The sequence below is a fragment of the Pangasianodon hypophthalmus genome, chromosome 7, assembly GCF_027358585.1.
Source record: "Pangasianodon hypophthalmus isolate fPanHyp1 chromosome 7, fPanHyp1.pri, whole genome shotgun sequence".
Lineage (NCBI taxonomy): Eukaryota > Metazoa > Chordata > Actinopteri > Siluriformes > Pangasiidae > Pangasianodon > Pangasianodon hypophthalmus.
This window is the reverse complement of record NC_069716.1, coordinates 13,868,604-13,885,548: the sequence shown is the minus strand read 5'-3', so window position 1 is coordinate 13,885,548 and position 16,945 is coordinate 13,868,604. Positions and strand designations below refer to the sequence as shown.

At 40.1% G+C, this 16,945-nt stretch overlaps 1 protein-coding gene across 4 annotated transcripts in view; it reads left to right on the top strand.

Moving 5' to 3' along the window:
• Positions 1–16,945, top strand: part of pcdh19 (protocadherin 19) — a 73,987-nt gene that overhangs the window by 45,116 nt on the left and 11,926 nt on the right. Inside the window, exon 5 of one of the 4 annotated variants that reach the window (XM_034306105.2) lies at positions 3,616–6,877. The exons of the other annotated variants lie outside the window; for them this stretch is intronic. Within the exon in view, the coding sequence (XP_034161996.1) occupies positions 3,616–3,806 (191 nt within the window). The 3' untranslated portion in view covers positions 3,807–6,877. Of the gene's footprint in view, positions 1–3,615; positions 6,878–16,945 lie in introns of those variants that run through there. 4 annotated transcript variants of the gene reach the window in all.

Below are 16,945 nucleotides of genomic sequence, written 5' to 3'. Positions count from 1 at the left end.
CCTCGCAAATAGTGCCCCCAGTGGCCAGTGCTTACATACTTATCAAGTTTTGTGATGTGACAGAATGCTAGGTTAAAATATCGATGCAGCACACTGAATTTCAGCTCAAATGGACCTTTGGTTCCAGAGAAACAGCTATTTGAACTTCAACCTCTATGAATCTAGTGGCCAATTTGAGTGAAGCCACATTAGCTACTAGTAGGTCCTTCCCTGAAACTACCACCAAAGTTTTATGACAATAGCTTAATAGGAACTTCAAGTTTTCAAATGCCTGGTAAAACCCAATTTGCCTGTGGTGACCATGTTTTTTTTGTTTGTTTGTTTGTTTTTTATATAAAGTAATTAGGGATCATGAAAAATAGGTTCTCTGGTGAACTAGTAGCTAGCATGCGGTGCTCTCACCACTGGGGCCAGGGTTCGATTCCTGGTCAGAGAACCAACCCCAGCCAATGCACCTGGAAAATGGGAAAGGCCTGGAAAATGAGAAAGCCTGGAAAGTGGGAAAGGTTGTGTCAGGAAGGGCATCCATCGTGAAACTTGTGCCACAATCAAAATATATGGGTGATCCGCTGTGGTGACCCCGAACGGGAGCAGCCAGGGCGGGGAGGCATGAAAAATCCACTTACAGATAGCACGTGAATGCACCCTACCTAAATCCAGTTTGAATGGCCTTATGGTTCTTGAGAAAGGTATTTGGACTTAAACTCCACCCCCTATGTATGACCATGCCCCAACTTTTTGCAGACCTTCTCAGAACCTTGTACTGAACATGTATTTCCGGTTTGATTCAAATCCATATAGCCAATAAAGAATTACAGCTATATGAGTAAACCAGCTCCACCTCCTTTGAATTGATTGACAAATGGTGGCCATATTGTTTACAAATGTCAACATGTTTTTGATAATTATTGAGGTTCACACTCTCCTGAGTAGCATGACACCAAATTTGTGAAGACAATCCAAAAATCCTAGGACTAGTTCGTAGTAGGTTTTGCATATTAAGCAAATTATCATAAATTTGAGTGGGTGTGGCTAAATGGTCCAAAAGGCAGTTTTCTATAGATTCAGCAATAGAATCAAGTTAAAAATGAAATTTCATTCTACACCTTATTTTCCAATAAATATGATTGTTTCATGTTCAAAAATATGAATAGCACCCCTAGTTGCCAAACTGAGTGAGATTGCATCAGTTAGTAGTAGGTCACCTGAACCTACTATTCAAGGTTTATGATGATAGCTCAATGTTAACCCTGTCAAATGCCTGCTGGAAGCTGATTGGCCAATGGCAGCCATGTTTTTTAATTAATTAGGTCATCATTAAAAATCTGCTTACAGATTAGCACATAGATGCAGCATACTAAATTTCAACTCAGTCGGACTTAGGACCAGTTATCTGACCTTAGCTCGACCCCTATGTGTGGCTACGTCCCAAACTTTGACCTCAGAATCGCCCCCTGTATGTGCCTTTCAAGTTTCGTGTGAATCCATGCAAGCACTCATGAGTTACAACTGTATGAGTAAATAAGGCTCTGCCTCGTTAGTGTTAAATGACAAGTGGCAGCCATATTGTTTACAAACGTCAGCATTTTGATCGTTATTGAGATTCAGTCTGCTGAGTAGTTTGACACCAATTTTGTGAAGATAGGACAAAAATCCTTTTACAACAATTACAATAGGGTTGAACCCCTAACTAGCACAATTCATGTTTATGCGGTCTTCCAGGAAATATCAAAAATGTAAGATTAAAATATAGTATCTGCAAAGGGCATATTCAGAGTTCATTTATATGGTTGTAGTGAGGAAATTTCATCTGTAGTCAGACTTAGACTACAGGCTTAGCCACAGCACTATTTGGACAGTTGTACGAGAGCTGTGCACTCAGGTTGTAGTTTGCACAAAACAGAAGACCTTGGACTTTTTTTTTCTTACACAATATTGGCTTGAGTGAGGCGCAGTATTAAGACCAGTGCCACTGTTTGATAGTGAAGCCACAATACATGTCATATGTATGTCATGCTGAAATCTATGTGTTATGCCGTAAATACACTCAAAAATGGCCATTTGAGAACAATATTAAATGCATACATCTTATACCATTAAATAATTATTATATTGTCCTTGTAAATCCCTGTGTTTTTTCACACGTAGGACAACAGAGGAGGCAGCATCTTAATTGGAGACATTGCTTATGTTGGGGACTGAATGTTATATGGATAAAATTATAAACTACTTAAAGTGAGCTATAATCTTAGCAGATCAGTGCTTGGTCAGATTATTCTTTAAACTCTTTTCTTTATAGGAGTGCACATTGAATTAACAACAACAAAAAAACAATATTGGCATTATTTTATTAATTCAGCAACTCAGAATAAGAAATTAAAAGCATGATAACATAGCCTTACTTCCCACACACACTATGGTTTCATAACTTTGATTTACTATCTTGTGGCCACGTTAGATTTTGTATTGTATTGCGTGTGCACAATTAATCATTCACCGTGCAAGAAAACAGAATGTGCTGGATCAAGTGCTATTTAATAAACCTCCAAATAATGAGGATAGAAGCCAGTTAAATTTAGTCAAATTTGCAGTGATTAATGTGATAATTATAACTTGAATATGCCCCAAAACAAGCATTTTTAAAATTTTTCTAGTGATGTAGTTGTCCATGTCACAAGGGTCTGAAACAACAATTTTGATTTTATGGACACTCTGAGGTGCTTCCCCCGACTATAACACTCATATGTGATTTTGAATGTCCCATTCCAGATTTAGTCCCCGCCTCTGCTATTATAATAATCTCCATTCTAACAGGAAGGCTTTCCACTAGATTTTGGAATGTGGCTGTGGGGATTTGCCCATTCAGCCACAAGAGCATTAGTGAGGTCAGGTACTGATGTTGGGCAAGGAGGCTGGGGGCACAGTCGGCATTTCAGTTAATCACAAAAGTGTTCAGTGGGGTTGACGTCATAGCTCTGTGCAGGCCACTCAAGTTCTTCCACTCCAATCTTGGCATACCATGTCTTCATGGACCTCACATTGTGCATATTGGCATTGTCATTTGGCAAATTGTAATGCTACAGAATACAAAGACATTATAGACATCTTCCAGCTTTGTGGGAACAGTTTGGGGAAGGCCCACGTATAGGTGTCATGGTCAGGTGTCTACAAACCTTTGACCATATCTCTAAACTCTACAGTTTATAAAGACTTCACTATATCACTGTGAATATTCATCCTTGCAGAGACAATACTGTTCATCCCTGTCAGACTGTGTGTAAATGCTAGGTTGTGGCTGCACTGAGGATGTATAGATGATTCAGAAATGAGTATCTAACAACATAAATAAAATGAGATGAACGGGTGACAGTACAGATAAGTTCACTCATATCTTGCTCTGTGTTTAAAGTCTGACTCTAGTGAATTATGCACAGTGGCAGTTATGAGAGACTTCCTTGAGGACCACGTCTGATCAAAGACTCTTCCTGCAAATTTGAAGACAATACCTGAATTTTATACATAACCTGGGTACTGAACTGATGTTCCATGGTGGTTGGTTGAAAGCCAACAGTTACCAAATAGTCATCATAGTTTTTCTCTTTACCTCTCTCTAAGGATCCTGGAGAGGTTCACTAGTGTTCGGCTGCCAGGTTCTGGCCTGCTCCACTCAGGGCACATCTTGCCCTGGGAGTCTTTTATTCATCAGTCTCTCTGTCCTTATTGGTATGTATCTCCTCCTCTGCCCTAGGACCACTTCACACCACCCTCCCACTACTCAACACCTCAGAGGCAACTACAGCTCCTAATTGATTTTAATAGTTTGTGTCTCTGTCTCTCACATTATACTTATGCTGCCTTTCCCTAAATTCAGTCTCAGTGAAGATTTATCATTTTCAGCCAGCTGATCACCTAATGAAAATACTGGCAGGTATTATTTTCCAGAGTCACAAATGAAGCTGATGTATCTCATTGCAAACCCTCAGTTAACAGCTAATTTTCCAGACAATCGTAGAGTACTGCCACATGGAGCGAGAAGGAGAGGAAGAGGGGGCGAGAAAAATAAAGAGACAAGAGGTAGAACACAGATCTAGTTCTTATTGCTTATTCATGATGCTGGCATATGGACGGTTAAAAATCTCTTCAGAAATCAAGCAATATCACAGCTGTAACGCAATGCAATTCCACATGGATTGATGCTCGAGCTCATTATTTGTGCCTGGACAGATATTAGAAGATAATATTGTGCTAGTCAGTATTAACCAGGAGGATGTATGGCTCCTCCTCAGTTTAAAGCCAGAGAATAAAAAAGTGTATGTTTACTGCTAACTCAAAAGAAGGAACATGACATGTAAGAGATGGATGTAGGGATGGATAGAGAGTAATCCAGTGGGGAGAAAAAGACTAAGGAGAAAGAATAGTGTACGAAGGCAGGAAATCTAGGCCTTCCACTGACATCATTATTAATGCAGCTAACCAGTGATATGTCTACACCTAAACCTAACTCTAACCCACACTGGACCCTTGGCCTCATTTTAACAGTGGTTGGACTGGACAGAGGCTCTATCAGTGGACAAGTACAATAGGCAGTGGGAGAAGATCCCTGCTGGCAGATGGCCCAAAGCACCCACCCAAATCTCACTTGAGTCTATTAACTCTCATCAGAGCTGCTCAGCTGAGTTAGCTAAAACTCATCACCACAAAAAAGAAAGTGACACACAGCTGCAAAAGAGTACGCACATCAAAAAAGGAGGCCATGCATGAGGAGTCAGTTCTACCAACACAGCTTACTAAGATGTGCTCATTATGTACTTTGGCATTAGATGACTGTTTACCACATTGTATTTCTCCCCTTCACTTTTCAGTCTTTCTCTTTCAAGGCAAATGATTTTACACTTATCCTGCACTGATTAAAGGAAAAGCACACAGTTTTCTATTTTGGAATGCATAGACATTTATCACTGCAGCTGGGAAGAAAAAGTGAAAAAGGGGGAGACAGGACCATACTATCACTGTGGCAGCATATGTGTGATATTCTTTTAACCCCTTCTGTATATAAATAAAGTGTGTTGCTATTACATAGAAGCTTTCTGGACAGAAAAAAAAGTATTTTTGTCAGCCCCATCTGTTGTTATTTTTCATTGCATGCATTTTAGTACATTTGCAATTTCTGTTCTGCATGATGACCTCAGTTCTGAAGTTGACACTCCATGTGTCCCTTATCTTCGCTTTAAACTCCTCTGAATCTGTGAATCTGTGGTTCCTTATATAAGATAATTGCAACAGTAAATTAATGTTTGGGGTCCGCAGCACCTCCTTTCACAACCTAGTGGACTCATACATATTCTGTGTGATTTAAACTGTTAAGTCACCTTAATATCATTGCAACATAAATCTATCCTAAGAGAAATGGTGTACAAGCTAGAAAGATGCAAGATCTAAGAGGCAATGTAGAACCCTGTGAACCAAATCTTCGCAAATGGGGAGTGACAGAACCATGCACAGACATGCCACAGTAAATGATCTCATGCAATGATCTGCATGTCTGTTTCCTCTTCAGCATCAATCACAATGTCCTGGATGAGTGCAGCATGTTAGAATGTCATTTTCCACCAAACTTCGTCGCTTCCAAAAAACTTTCAGTAAGAACAGATTATCTCTTGTTGATGTATATAGCATGAGCCTCCCTTCCCTTTGCCCAGGGGCCTCTGTGACTGCAGATGATAAATCCAGCCTGTTTATGAGTTAAACCCCATCTTACTCACAAAACATTTCATGTGCAAATGATCTCCTCAGCAGTGTTCTCTCTGCTGATTTTATGCAACCTTAATCCTATGAAAGGAAAGAGGCATACCACCTGAGGTAGCCACTGGAATGGATATTTTTCCCCTCTGTAGTTCCTCTTTCATTTTCTGTTTTCAAGCCTTCCACAATAAATGACTGAAATCAGTCATTCCTCTGGGTAGCTATTTAACCGTCCTGCCTTTTGGCCATTACCTTAAAGCTTCTAAAAGGAGGATAAAAAGATAAAAGTAATAGGGTTGATTGACTGCTAAATTTAATGGGAGAGAGGAGAGCCTTGTGATACACACTGCTTTCATGCACTAATGCTCTATCTATTAAAGAAGATACTGCCATGGACTACAACATCGGGTTGGGTCAAAGGGAGCCACACTCATTTATAGGATAAACAAGTTCAAGTTCAAGAGGCTTTATTGTCATTTCAACCATATACAGCTGGTACAGTACACAGTGAAACCAAACAACATTCCTCCAGGACCATGGTGCAACATAAACAACACAGAGCTACATGAGACTACACAGAAGTAAATAAGACTACAAAGACATACACAGGACTACATAAAGTGCATGTGTGCAAACATGTGCAACAGTGCGAGACCGTACAACAATTATTAAACAAGACAATATTCACAGTAAAGGACAGTGCAGTGCCAACCAGTACACAGTTCTTGTGTGGAATAAGGTGCAAAGAGATATTACAATATAATAATAAATATTGTAAATGTAAACATCACATACTAATTAGCATAAAAAATGCAAGTGGTCAGTACAATATTTTGTTTACGGTAATTAAATAAGAAATTAAGAAATAAATGTGCAAAAATTGCAGAGGTAGTGGAATGGTGTTCAGTTAAGTATGGTTTTGTGTGTGTGTGTGTGTGTATATATGTCAGTCCAGTCCCTGGGTATTGAGGAGTCTGATGGCTTGGGGGAGGAAACTGTTACACAGTCTGGCCATGAGGGCCCGAATGCTTTTGGCAGACGGCAGGAGGGTGAAGAGTTTGTGTGAGGGGTGCGTGGGGTCATCCACAATGCTGGCGGCTTTGCAGATGCAGCTTGTGGTGTAAATGACTGTGATGGAGAGAAGAGAGACTCCGGTGATCTTCACAGCTGGCTTCAATATCCTCTACAGTGTCTTCTGATCCAAAACAGTGCAATTTCCAAACCAGGCAGTGATGCAGCTGCTCAGGATGCTCTTGATAGTCCCTATGTATAATGTGCTGAGGATGGGAGTGGGAGATGGGCTTTTCTCAGCCTTTGCAGAAAGTAGAGATGATGCTGGACTTTCTTGGCTGTGGAATTGAGGGACCAGGTGAGGTTCTCCACCAGGTGAACACCAAGGAATTTGGTGCTCTTGATGAACTCCACAGAGCAGCCCTCGATGTTCAGTGGACAGTGGTCACTCTGTGCGCTACTGAAGTCAACAACTATCTCTTTTGTTTTTGTCCACTTTCAGGGACAGGTTCTTTAGCCGGTGCATCTCCTCGCTGTATGCTGACTTGTCGTTCTTGCTGATGATACCCACCATGGTCGTGTCATCAGCGAACTTGATGATATGATTCGAGCTGTGCATTGCTGCACAGTCGTGAGTCAGCAGAGTGAACAGCGGTGGAGTGATCACACAGACCTGGGGGGCCTCAGTGCTGAGTGTGGTGGTGTTGGAGATGCTGCAACATGTTAGAGATGATCTGGAATGACTGAGTTCTCCTACTCAGAAAATCTAGGATCCAGTTGAAGAGGGAGGTGATCAGTCCCAGCAGGCTTAGCTTTCCAGTCAGGTGCTGAGGAATGATTGTGTTGAATGCTGAACTGAAGTCTATGAACAGCATTCGAACGTAAGCTAATTTTTTTTCCAGGTGTGTGAGGACCAGATGGAGGGTGGTGGTGATAGCATCATCTGTTGAGCGCTTGGGATGATAAGTGAATTGCAGAGGGATCCAGTGAGGGGGTAGCAGGGTCTTGATGTTCCTGATGACGGCCCTCTCGAAGCATTTTATGACGATGGGTGTGAGTGCAACGGGACGGTAGTCATTGAGGCAGGACATTGAAGACTTCTTCAGCATGGGGACAATTGAAGCCTTGAAGCATGTAGCAACAATAGCGCTGCTCAGGGTGATGTTGAAGATGTCAGTGAGAACATTCACCAGCTGGTCTGCACATCCTCTGAGCACTCTGCCAGGAATGTTGTCTGAACCAGCAGCTTCAGTGGGTCGACTCTGCATAGAGTATTCCTCACATCAGCTGTGGTAAGACACAGCACCTGGTCATTGGGAGGATAAGATCCAGCGCGTTTGCCCCTCTCATTGCAAAGTCCACATGCTGATGGAATTTAGGGAGTACTGACTTAGGGAACATTGATTCGCATGGTTGAAATCTCCGTTGGCAATAAACAGTCTGTTGGGGTGTGCGTTCTGCAGTACACTAATAGCCCCACACATTTAGCAGAGTGCCTCCTTAGCATTAGCACTGGAGGGAATGTACACTCCAACTATAAGGACCATGGTGAATTCCCATGGTAAATAAAATGGTCTGCATCTAACAGTCACAAACTCGACCAGCGATGTGCAGTAACTAGAAACTTGCTCCAAGTTCTTGCACCATTCCGTGTTGATGTAAACACACAAGCCACCACCGCGAGCCTGACCGCACAGAGCTGCATTTCTCTCTGCACAAAACGAGGCAAGCCCATCTACGTAAATGGCGGTGTCTGGTACTCTGTCGCTGAGCCACATCTTCATGAAAATTAAGACGTAGCAGTCTCTAAACTCCAGCCATCCACTCTGCTGGAGTCAGATGTAGTCCAATTTATTGTCCAGGGAGCAGACATTGGAGAGCAAAATGGATGGGAGAGCTGGCTGTCTGGGGTTTGTTTTCAGCCTAGCATGGACCCCCGTCCTCTTGCCACACTTCCGCTTCCTCACACAACGCTTATGACGTCCCCTCCCCAGCTTCTCCAGAAGATCATGCAGGTTGATTTCTATACTGTAGCAGTATCTGCTGTGGTAGACACCAGCACCGGTTGCCCCGATGTCCCATATAAAATTAAAAAGAAAGTCAGGATAAGAAACAAAAATAGCACAATTTTGGATTCGGTGTGGCTGCTGCATGCTATTGTCGTGCCACCATCTTGGATTTTCACTCTTCAACATCAGTGGGAGGTTTAAAACCTTTTAGAGTCAGGAATATGCATCACAATAATGAAGTTCATACTCTGTCATTATTCAGCTCGCATTAACATCAGAAAAGATCTGAAGTAGGAACCTTAATAAACTTTTAAATCTCTATCTCGGCTGGTATTGGCATTTAACATTGACAATGGACACCTCATTTAATTTCCTGCTATGTAAGGTTATTAGCACATGCAACCTGAGAGTCCATAATGATGTCTAAGTCTTCTTATGGTTTTTGAATATTCTTGTTACTCCACACAAACCTGCCTACACTTCACCTCTTCTCTCCATTGAAACCCACATTTCCTTACTGGAAGAGAGCCATGCCAGGTTGAATAATCACATCCATCAGGCTAAATTCAGTTTCTACAGTTAGGCCAAAATGGTGACGACAGAGTGCTGGATGATTCTAAACAACTGGTGATTTTTGTCTGTGCTCTTTCTTACCCGTCTTCCACTGATAAGGGCATTTAATGTCACAGCCCAGCATGAGACTAGGAGTGGGCTTAGGCATCAGGGAGATCCAATTACTCCTAACTGCTGCTGCCCGTCTCACACACAGTGTAAGTACTACCAGACTCCACGTTCCTCACCTTGAAATAAATGAATATTCTGGTTCACCCACTAACTTCATTAGTCTCAACTCATGTTTGGAGCAAGTTATACCAGTCACAGCTCTTCTCCTACAAGTTTTTTTTTCTCAGCTGCGCTGGCAGCATAGAGAAACAGAAAGGGGCAGATATTTTGCCATGTTTAATGTTGGTCAAGAATTTTTTGATTTGACATTTCGATTTGACATTTCATTTAGAAAGTGAATTTTTTGACTAGGTGTCCAACATATTTATGGTTAAACAGGTTCGTTTTGCTTGTTTTTAACCTATTCACCAATAGACATTTGAAGCCTCTTCAGATAATCGCAGTTGGAAATAGGTAACTGTTAAAATAATCTAACACTAATATTACAGACATATTAGCTAACTTAGCTTTCTAATGTGCTATAGGCTCGCTAATATGATATAAAGTTAACACACTGAAAAAAACAGAAGCTATAAGTCGTCCATTGTTTTGTATTATAATTATCTTGGGGATTGACTCTTCTTTCAGTACATTAAACTTGAATGTGGACTATGTTAGGCTGTAGCCATCTCTACTGCCTACTCATCCAGGATTATGATTTGGTGACTGTCATATCGTACTGTCTCCTAGGTTATTAGATGTAACATTCTTTCGAAATCCTCATGTTTGTCATATAGTTATTTTAAGCTGCAAATTTGCTTCGCTTTCTCCATGCATACGTACATGCACGCAGCAGCTATGTGAGCTGCATTGTTCACTTACTCGCTTGCGTACATCTAGATGGCACGTCAGAGCCAAAGCATTTTTGCCCATCTAGTTTCCAAGTCAAATGTTACATTTAGCGTAACATTTAGTGTGTAACGTTTAGTGATTTCATGCACAGCAACATTAAACTCACTGAGAAAGTCTGTTTCTCTTTAAAACTTTCTGCAGTGGGCGTGATTATTGTCATTGGGCTGCATCTCAAATTGAAAAAACCCTGAGGTTACATTTAAAAACATAGACAAATCTAGAAAGTCCAGAAGAGGGGTACTAAAACAGACCTTTCAGTAGGTTTAAGAGGCTTTTAAAAACCATTAGTGTTAACGATTAGAAAACTGTTAGTGTTCATGATATAGAATAGTATACAAGTATGCGATTTGAGACACAAAGTTAGTTTGTTTAGTCAGTTGTGGACGCAGTATCACATGGTGCTACACTGCCACCACTATTTACACTGATATTGTACCATGGGGATGCATTGCGTTAATTTCTGAGAACGTGCGCAAGCGAAGTGTCAAATTACCACAGGATACATGTGGCGGCCATCTTGTGCACACATACACATAGTTAACGGCAAGTATAAATACGCCTTTGCTCTGAAAGTTAGCCTCTGGAAGAAGCTGAAAGACTCAGCATTGCAGGTTTAAGGTGTGATATCTGATACTGGAGCACTGACTCACATCTCTCAGCATTTGTATCTTAGGAAAGGCAGCCTTGACCTGTTTTTGCATGAACGGCTAAACCAGCAAAGGTGGGAAAATAAGTACAATAGGCATTGTCCCATTTCCCTGCATTGCTGAGTTGAGGAAGTAAATGTGTGTGTGTGTGTTTATGTGTGTGTATGTGTGTGTGTGTGTGAGAGAGAGAGAGAGAGAGAGAGAGAGAGAGAGAGAGAGTATGTTTGTGTGAGAAACAAGATAAAATAAAAAAAAGATGTATCTGAGCATGGCACACACACTATACAACCTAAACGAGATGGTATATTGCATTAATTATGTATCACAGTCTACAAAGGCAGGAGTTCTTGCAGGAGCCTCAGTAGGAACAGTGCACTGGGGATGTTAGTCTACCAAAAAGCTTATGAGGCCCTAGTGAGGATAGTGCATTGATTTTAGCCCCTGTGATTGAAGGATGTCCAGGTAGGTTTACATCAGTCTTAGCTAGACTGGTATTTCCATATTGTCTTTATTCCCATCATATTTAACAAGAAAAAAAAAAAAAACTTTCAACAACACAGTACTGGGAGAGGAAGCCGTAATACATTGTGGGAAAGAATGTAGAGGTGGTCAAGGCAGTTTTCCTCAGAAGATGAAAACAGTCAACATGTCAAAGCATGATCATGATTGATGTTGAGTACATCTTAAATGATGAAGATCTGAATAATGACAAGACTGAGATCAGAACTGTGATGATCATTCAACTGAAGATACTTATTAATAGTGTTTAAATTAGATGTCTTATATTGGTTGTCCTAATCATCAAGTTTTTCAGTTTTTCATCTTAAATTGTAAGCCCAGAAAAATTCTTGTCATGGAAAGTGAAAGTAAAAAATTCTAACAACACAGAGACATGAAGTATATAAAATATAAAATAAATAAATCCTTAAAGCTTCTATCTATATATGTGGCAATTATCCCCTGAAAATAGTCACATTGTCTCAGCTTAAATAGCAATTAAAAGCCATCACAGAGAAAAGGCTCATAGGTTTGTTGTAAGTAAAGCTGCCCTGTCCCCTAGACATTTCACAAAGGCTCTTTAGAAATGCACATTTCACAGATCATTTCATTCTTTGTGTCCAATCAGCCAATGAGTTTGCATCCTCTGGTCCTCCACAGCTTCCCTCCCCCATCCTCCTCAACCCCCAAAGCCCAGCTCATTCCCTCACAGATGTAATTTTCTGACTGCTTTTGTCCCTTTGTTCTTCATAGACTCAGGGGTTTCTGAGTAAATTAGCTAGATAGTTCACAGAATGCATAATTTTTTACAGTGTATTTAAAGAGGTCCTTCACAATTAATTCCTCAAACTAAAAAAAAGGAAGGAGAGGGGGAGATCTGTCCATGTGATAACATCTGAATGTACTGCCTGGCATTCATCATCATTCCTGATATAGAGGCTGTTAGCTGCAGCCATCAGAAAAAGGACTTGGGGCTTATACTGTTACAGGGGTTTCTTTTGTGCTTGTCTTTCTCTTATTGGGGAGTCAGCAATTTCCTAGGGTCATGGAGGAAACCGTGACATAAATTCGGGTCTGTTTCAGTGGCTTCCACAAAGTTGGCATGACCCTGCGCAAATTTGTTCACTGTCTCGTTGCCAGACACATACAGGAGAGATATTTGCTCCACAGTAGGAATGCAGTGACATCCAAACAAAGCATTCCCCAGGGAAATCCCCTCAGCTCAGTGCCTCAGTGATTATAGTTGCATTGAGAGGCATGGAAATCCTCAGCCTTCTTCTAAAATCTAGAACTGAGGCCTCACTGTGTCCCTACATACATCTTAAGTGTGCTTATCACATTTTCACATTCATTATGAACACCTGCAGAACAGTGAAAATCTCACCCATGTGGACATTAGACAATCCGATTTGTAAAAGGATTATATAAAAATATATATTTTTTTACTGTTTACTGTGCATTACTGCAGAATCACTTAAAAATCCACCATCCAGCTGAGCTTTCATGATTTTAGCTGCCAGCTGACAGTTCCAACTGCACAGCTGATAATATGATCATGCCCTCCCAAAAACCCTCCCTTCTCCTTAAACTTGAAATTGTGGAAATGCTTGTTTTCCTGTATTTTTTCAGTTCTGGAGGATTCAATTGTTTATCACAATTTTTTATGGAATATTGTGAACAGGGAAAAATCTATATCACACAAGCCTACAGCACAGTTATAAATGAAACTGTCAGTGTACATTAAGCTCTGAGGAGCTGCACTGTGGCTTCATGGAGGAGACTGTGTGTAAGGCACAGTTACTGGTGCTGGTTCTGCTTTTTCACTGATTTACTTCCCACTAAATTGACTGGTACTAATGCTAAGATATGAATGTTGATCTGCCATCAATGCAGCAGTATTAGCAGGTTTATGGCCAGATTATAATATCCTCAATAATTAATATTGAACTGGAGAATAAAATAAAAGGTCATTTGGATGAAGGGGCTGGACGAAAGAGGAAAGAGAGAGCACAGCAGATGTATGGGGACAGAAAGAGTGCAGTTGAGCAGTGAGGAGTGGAAGGAGTGTGAAAGAAGCAAGGCGGGGGGGGGTCTGCTGTAGATGGAAAAGTCCATGCTCCAAGCTGTCCATCTGTTGCTTGGTGATGCCTTCCCCCCTCTATTTGTAAAACCAAGATCATCACACTCCATCTTGCAGTCCCTCAGGGCTGAGGGCTCATGGCTGATTTATGTCGCACAGACTGAATCGCCTGCCTTGGTCAACAGCACCACTAGGACTATCATTTCCTTTCTGGCCCATCTCTAACTTGCAGGGTTGGAATGGACACAGGGTCTGAGTATGACCCCGATCATGTACACAAAACCAGTCAGCTGCTTACCTTCTATCACAGAAAACATGCATTCAGCATTGCTTATGCAGGCAAATGAATATGAAAAGCAATTAAAGAACAGTAGTGTCACTGTCCTAAAAGTCATTCAAAGCAGCATGTTTAGTAGGCTGAGCCAAAGACAGGGCAGCAGTAAAAATTCTCATATTTGCAGGCTGGCATGTACCCAGCCATCCTTAAAGAGGTCACCCAGATTAATGTGGCACATTTCATACTTACAATGTTATCTTTGGCAGTCATCATGAAGTTCAGAGAAGGAAATAAAGCAAAATGGACTGATGTTTGCACTTTCACTCACAATGAGAGAGAAATACAAGGTCAAGTAATAGGCACCTGGAAGAACTCAGTGGAAGAACGCAATGTATGAGCTATTGTTTGTAAAACAACTCAGGAACTCAGGGTTCCACATGAGTAATGACATGGTGTGGAACCATGTAATGTAAATTTGAATCTGTACCAGAAGTGACAGTGCAACATAGCAGATAGAGAACAATCCACTTCCAAATGGCCAGTAATCAGCTGGATCCTTGTGGACATGGATGGATGGTGCATCTGGGAGAAAAAAAGAAAAGAAAAAAAAGGACACACTAAGATTCACAGAAAAGGCCTTAAAAAGTAGGATTTCACTTTTTATTTTATTTTATTTTTTTTTTTTAACCATACCATATTTTTTTAAACAAGCTAAAACAAACTTTGTTTAAATTGTACCAACATTTGCCATTATGAACACAGTACTGTCAGCATTGAGAGTGCTAGTTATTAAAAGTTTACCAATTTAAACACCTAATGCACCTAATGTACATCTTCTCACTCCCGTCAGAAAAATGTGACTCATCAAAAGAAGGAAGACAAGGATTCACATCAATGGACACTTTTCACAGTTGTAGCTTAAAAAAAAATTGCCAATTGGTACACCAAAATCAAATCAACCATCTAATAAAACTGCAGCTGTGTTGATGATGATGACGATATGTCTTCGAAAAGGGTCTCTTCCCCTTTCAGTGTGCCAGCTCAGTAAAAAAAAGTTTCTTATCATTAGCAGTTATCAGTGTTGGAAAAGGCAATGTAAAAATTATTCAGAAAGAAACAGGCAGTTACACATACATAACTGGTTTGGGCCAACTATAGCATCTCTCTAACATCTTTCCAAAACAAGCATAAGTTATATCATATATTTCTGTGTAGTTAAAGGAAAAATTTGTAAAACAAACTAAAAAGTTCATTTTTTATAACCTGGTTCTTATTTCTATTGATGACCAGATAATATTTTACTGACACGACTACCAGCCTGATAGTTTTATTATCCATTGGTGCCACGTTAACTGAGTGTTTTATCAGGTCCATTTTAATTTAGCAATCAAATATGCATATTTTGAAGTTTAAAACAAAGTTAAATGTTTTTTATCCAGAATGCATATTATAGTGGCCCTCGGATTGCAGAGCTACTGCCTGGATAATTTTGTGGGAATGACCAGCCAACTTACATTACTGCGCATCCCCATTGTGTTACAAATCCTACCGGCCAGCATGATGGAAAAAGTCTTAGAAAATAGAGATACATGCTCATGGTGTGTTTGAGGCACTATGTATTTGAAAGGAGAGGTTTGACACTTGTTTTGATTTGGCACCACTGGACTCATTGTACAGCTGTGTCAGGATGGTTGGCTATGTCTTTAAACTCAAGAACAGCATAGATGTGTAAAATATTGTCTGAAGGGTTTGAGCCAGACTGGTGCCTCTGTGTGGAGTTTGCATGTTCTGCCTCTGTGTTCACATGTGTTTCCTCCCACAAAAGGTAATTGTCAATTCTTAGGAAAACAGATAAAATGAACATGTGCCAACAAACTGGCAATAATATGGCCACTAGTGTGCATGGTATCTACTCACTGTCTTTATGTCAGGATGACATGAATACTCACTGCTTCTGAAGATCTCACGGCAGGAGACTTTTCATTCCCAAAACATCTGGATCATGAGGGGAAAACACATGCACACACACACACACACACACACACACACACACACACACACAAAAAAAAAAAAAAAAAAAAACAATATTAACTACTGGCTTACTGACAGAGACATGGGCATGCAATATATCACTCAACAGCTCCACACAGGGTTTTGTATACAATTAAAAAAAAAGACTACTTTAGTTATTTTTCCATAAAATTATGATTTTTTTTTTTTTACATTGTGGGTAACTTACTTCAAGGAACACCAAATGAGAGATGAAGATGGCTGCTATGATAAGAGCAGTATCATTCAATCTGTGGATTGATCAGGATTTTTTAAAAAAGGGGGCAAATAATATGAACTATATTACAATAAACACCCAGAAAACATACATCTTTTGTATTCTTAAAAGTGACATACATCTTCTGAGGAACAACCTGTAGTATGTTTTTTACCTACTTTTCCCTCTGACAGTCATCATCTTACCTTGATGAGCATGTCTCTGCAATTAGAATAAGAACTATCAGTGAATTTATATATTATGTATATAAGTGCATGGAACTTTACATAAATTTTGATTCATTCCAACTTAGGTGTATTGCTTTGTATTCATTAATTGAATAAGATATTCATTAGTCAAGGACAGGATTAGCCTAAGTTGTCTAACAGTATACACCATATTTGTGGATGTTCACATTTTGGATGGTAAAACCAGGTGTTAATGTGAAATAGGTCGTCTCTAACCATATCAAGTTAACAAGGGTTACAAATATATCTAAAAATATATAATTACAAATATATGTTGGTGGCTCAACTAGGCAGGAATATATGGCGATTAGCCATATACATCCTGATGAAGCAGTACAAAAACATACACACACAGGGCTACGTAAATTGAGGACATGAACACAAAACATAATGTTACGATAGGTTATTACAGAAAATAACAGGAAAATGTTTTCTTACCTAATATCGCCAATATTTTTGCAGGATATAAATTCACTTAACTTCACTTAAGTGGCCAAATAGATCCCGTCTGATTATTCCTCTGTGTCCATATTATAGTTGTTTGCTCTCCATTGACATCCCATAACTCAAATTTGCTCAAAATAAGGATTTA